The sequence below is a fragment of the Penaeus vannamei genome, chromosome 42 (genome assembly GCF_042767895.1).
Source record: "Penaeus vannamei isolate JL-2024 chromosome 42, ASM4276789v1, whole genome shotgun sequence".
In the NCBI taxonomy this organism is placed as follows: Eukaryota; Metazoa; Arthropoda; class Malacostraca; order Decapoda; family Penaeidae; genus Penaeus; species Penaeus vannamei.
This window is the reverse complement of record NC_091590.1, coordinates 24503776-24508775: the sequence shown is the minus strand read 5'-3', so window position 1 is coordinate 24508775 and position 5000 is coordinate 24503776. Positions and strand designations below refer to the sequence as shown.

At 40.3% G+C, this 5000-nt stretch overlaps 1 protein-coding gene across 1 annotated transcript in view; it reads right to left on the bottom strand.

The window, feature by feature from the left end:
- Positions 1-5000, bottom strand: part of LOC113817769 (uncharacterized) — a 25798-nt gene that overhangs the window by 262 nt on the left and 20536 nt on the right. The window contains exons 2-4 of the mRNA XM_027369862.2: position 5000; positions 1856-2050; positions 1-1125 (exon numbers count right to left, since the gene is read on the bottom strand). The exon at positions 1-1125 is cut by the window's left edge and continues 262 nt beyond it; the exon at position 5000 is cut by the window's right edge and continues 226 nt beyond it. Coding sequence (XP_027225663.1) covers positions 895-1125; positions 1856-2050; position 5000 — 427 coding nt within the window. The 3' untranslated portion in view covers positions 1-894. The remainder of the gene's footprint in view (positions 1126-1855; positions 2051-4999) is intronic.

The window sequence follows — 5000 nt, the reverse complement described above, 5'->3', positions numbered from 1 at the left end:
ACATGCCAAAGATTTTGTTTATGATACACAAGGGACCATCAGTATAAACTGACTGTGACAATTCATGATAACTGTGGATAGGCGAAGGTAGGCAATTATGAACAAAAGAATGATGAAAAAAAAAACAAAAAGACATACTTTTCATTAATATATGTATACTTTTTTGATTGCGTTTTGTGCTTTACATTCTTCGATCACAGATAAGATTTCTTACATATAAGATGACTGATCTTGAATAAAATACAGGGTAATATTCCTGCATTCATGATTATGCATGACTGGAACGTTCGCACATTTCTCCGTCACAGTTTCCTTTATATAATCACAACAACAACAATAAAGAAGACCTTTGTCCCTCCCCCGGCTTGGGAACCATTGCCATAGATTTTGGTGAAAGAGAAGGAAGAATAAAAGAGAGAGAAAGAGAAGAAAGACTGAAAAACAATGTGCACACAGGCCCTCGGTTGACGAGACAGAGAGAGACAGACAGAAGGCGAGGCAGAGTGATCGCTACAAGGAGAGAATGAGAGGAAGATGAAGGAAGAGAACTATCTGTAAAAACAGGCCCTAGACTAGCAATTTTGACATCCTTGACAACTTTGACACAATCACGCCCCCCCGTGAACCCAATGCCCTCATGCCCCTCATAGCCAATTTGCCCATCATGCCCCTCATTCGACGCCGCCGCCCGTTAGCAATTTTTGCAGCCGATGCCCAGGAATTGGACCATGAGGTCGTAGGAGGAGACGAGGTTGAAGTGCGGCACGGAGGAGGGCCACTCGGAGCTCTCGTGCGGGGGCACACGGACGTCCTCGACGGGCAGGCGGTACGGGTGGAGCGCCGCCAGCGTCACTCGGGGCTCTTGCTTCACCTGTTGGCAAGACCACGCAGTCGTTAAACAAGGACACCGTTGCCGTCATCCAGGAGGTGCTGGTGGAGCGGGCAGAGCCGGAGGACCACGGTGTATTTGCGGTTCCTGAGCTCGAGGTACTTCAAAATGAGCTGGCGGTACGCCTCGTAGCCGAAGTGCGGCTGGGAGCGGTTCTCGTGCGGGGGGACCCAGATGCTGTCCCACGCCCAGGGGTTCGGGTACCAGACGGGGTCTACTAGCCAGCATCTCCGCCGCTGCCGGACAAGAGAAAAGAGTCAACGACCTTCGGCGCACAGGCGGGCAAGGTCTGTGCAGTCTCAGCTTTTCCTTTTTGGAGACAAGAAGAAAAATCAAGCATTTTTAAATCATTTGTTGCAAACAGCTGAAGAAGAGGAATCATCATCTCATGAAGTCTGATAAAGGCCGACTTATATTATGAATACTATTGGGGAGAGAATTTAAGAATCAGATTTGGGAAGATTCGAAGAGAAGCGCAAATCATTCCGAGTCGAAAAAAAAAAAAAAATCGATGAAAACGTGCAAAGGTTCAACCGATCTTTCCAACACTGTTATTTGTTGCCTTTACGTTCCCCTGTTAGAAAAGAACATGCTCATGCGCATCTTAACGCTCAATCCATAATTCACGAGTTCCTGAAGTGTAAAAATGTAAAAAAAAAAGCGAAGAAAAACAAAACAAAAAGTCCGGCGATGGAGGGTACAGACGCGCGTTTCCTTCTACGCGGTTCCAGCCACACCCGGAGGCGGTGCAGTTCAGATTTTTGGATTTTCTTTTACTATGGACTCACGGGCCCGAGCTTGGGCTTCCCAGTGTGGCTTCGCGCCCCGGCGGGAGGGAGGGAGCTAGTGGCCATACCACGCCGGCGGCAAAAGGCCCAGGAATCCGCACATGAGGTCATACGACGAGACCAGGTTGAAGTGCTTGACTCCCTTGGGCCAAATGGAGCTCTCGTGGGGCGGGATTACCTCGTCCTCGACAGGCAGGCGGTAGGGGTGCTTGTAGTGCAAGGGCAAGATCCTGACGTCGCCCTCCTCCAGGGAGCTCGGCCTCGGGAAGGGCTCGAACTCATAGCTGCTCGAGCGGGCGCGCCCCACGAACCGAGGCTCGCTGAAGGCGCGGTCCGAGTACAGGACTTCCCGGGGAGGCGAGTGCTTGATGCGCTGTGGGGGCGGGAGAGGGAAGGGCGTCACCACGGGACAACATGCATGGCGACAGGGGCAAGGTCATGCGATAACCTGGTGGTCTACATGTGGCAACATGCGTGCCGACGGAGATGAAGTCATGCAGTAACTTTATGAGGAACATGTTTGTCTAGGGAAACAAAGGAACAAAGACGAATGATTTTCGTAAAACCAGATGTACGATAGACGTTTCAGAATTACATCGTCGCCAGAATGAAACGATTCCGAAGAACGCGTGCCTTCCAAAAGGTCAATCGTACATCCAGCATTGTGAAAACTATCATTTCTGTTCCTCAAAATGACACAATGAATATTATTGAAATCTACCAAGTCCTAGGGCCATTAAAATGAATCTTACACAAGGTAGATGCACTTTGTCGAGAAGGGCATTTCCATGCAGACAAAAAGGGGTATGGCATGACACTCATTCTATGGATTTGCTAACATTTTTAAATCAATGTAATTCTGAAATCTACAACACTAGATTATCGTCATGCTAACTAGACTATAGACAATTCAGTGATAGAAACTAAGTGACTAAGTTGAATCTATTAACTACATCATGAGTTCTCGACCTTTAAACAATGAATTAAAATTATTTAACTACAAATATTTGTTGTATCTAAATTATTAGTTAAAAGAAAAGATGTCACAAGGACGATTTCAAACAAGACAAGACATCTAAACGATATACCTTTTTTTAGCAATTAATTTTAAAGATTTGGCTTAGATAAGTCGAAAACGTTTTAAGGGAAAACGTTTTACGTAACGTTTCCTCGCTTCGCTTTTGTTCTTGAGATAAATGATTAGTAGAACAACGGAAAGAGAGAAACGTTCTTTGCGTTTTCCTCCTAAAATGGTTTTAACTTGAGGCCAAATTAGAGACAGATTTCTAAACCGTTATCTAAAGTATCTAAAGTAAGCATGCACCTTTATTCTGAATAAAATTCTAGGACATATATTTTTAATGATTACTATTACTATTTAAGTATAAGAGTGAAGTGATAAGGAAGGGAGGGAGGGGAGAGTGAGGGGAAGGGGGGGGGTGAGGTAAGTTTCTTAGCATCCAAATAGACGAAAGTTTTTTGTAAAATTAACTTGACCTTACCAGAACTGTGTGTGATGTGTCGGGAGGGACAAGATAACGAACAAAAACATAACAGAAACAAACAAACAAAGAAGCGACTTACAATCATAAGACAAAATTGAATAGAAAACGAAATAACTAAAAAAAAAATCAAAATTCAAAAAAAGAAATACCATCCCAAAATGAAAATAATTGCAACGCAAAATCACTGCAATAAAATGAATCATAACAAGCACATACCAGCAACAGATAATCTTTTAAACAACAACAAAAGAAAACAAACAAAAACAAAAACAAAAATAACAACAGCAAAGACATAACTACATACTACAAATAGCTGGAAATGTGGGTTGGATAAGCAGGCGTGTCAGAGGCACAAAAGAGGAGCCTTTTGAGGAAAAACAAAATCCGTTTATCAAAAAAAAGTGCGAATTTCCTTACGCAGAAATCGGTTGGAGTTTTTGCTGGATTTTATAGAGCGAGGATTTCATAAAGCGTCGGCAAGCTTTTATGATATATATGCATGTGCGTATGTATATATATGTATATATTTATATGCGCGCACACACACACATACACACAGATACATACAAACATACATACAAGCATACATGCCTACATACATACATACAAGCATACATGCATAAATACATACATACTAGCATACATGCATACATACATACATGCATGTATGCCTATATGCACACACACACACACACACACACACACACACACGCACACACACACACACACACACACACACACACACACACACACACACACGCACACACACACACACACACACACAAACACACACACACACACACACACACGCACACACGCACGCATATATGTATATATATTTGTATATATCCGCATATGCATATATATAGATAAAATACAAACACACACACGCTATCATTTCATCGTTCCATTCTGTAAAACAAACTATAAAATGAAATAACGAAACGCAACACAATATAAAGCCGCGAAATAACGAAAATATCTGTAAAATAAACCCAAAGAACTAGAAAAAGAAGAAGAAAAATATTGCATTAGTCGGTAAAAGAGAGAAACAAAAATCTGACTAACAATTCCCCAAAATCTGAAACAAAAGACAAGCGAAAGGAAACATAACGAGCTTAAATTAAATCAAGGTTGTTGTGATAAAAATATCTAAAATGTTTTACAAGCTCTCGGCTCATATTTAAACGAATATCATTATGGATTTTTTTTAAAGACCTAACATTACCTTTGCTGTTAGAAATATTGTTAATAATCATACTTTTTTTTTTTTTTTTTATTTACCTCAGGTTTTGTTTGGTTTATTAAGTTTTGTTTTTAAACATAATGGAGCTGTACTTTGTAGCTACCTCTGGCTGTCAAAAATATAGGGGATTTATTATGAAACAAACATGAATAATAGGATGTTGATAATAATAGTAATCTTAATAGAGAATTTAAACAGAAATAATACTAACAACAATACCACTAACAACATCAACAATAACAATAACAACAACAGTAGACAACAACAATAACAATAATAATGATATTACTAATATTGATAATAATAACAATAACAATAATAATAACAAACATATAATAATAACAAACATATAATAATAATAATAATAATAATGATAACAATAATTTTAAGGATAATGAAAATAATAATATAAAACACAATGAAATAACATTAATTATAATAAAAAGACAAATCAACATTTACGAAAGAAACAAGGACGCACACTTAACAACACGAACACAAGAAAAAACAAACGAACATCAAGGAGTAACACGTAAACCACGGAATCGAACACCCCGCGCCACCCTCTCACC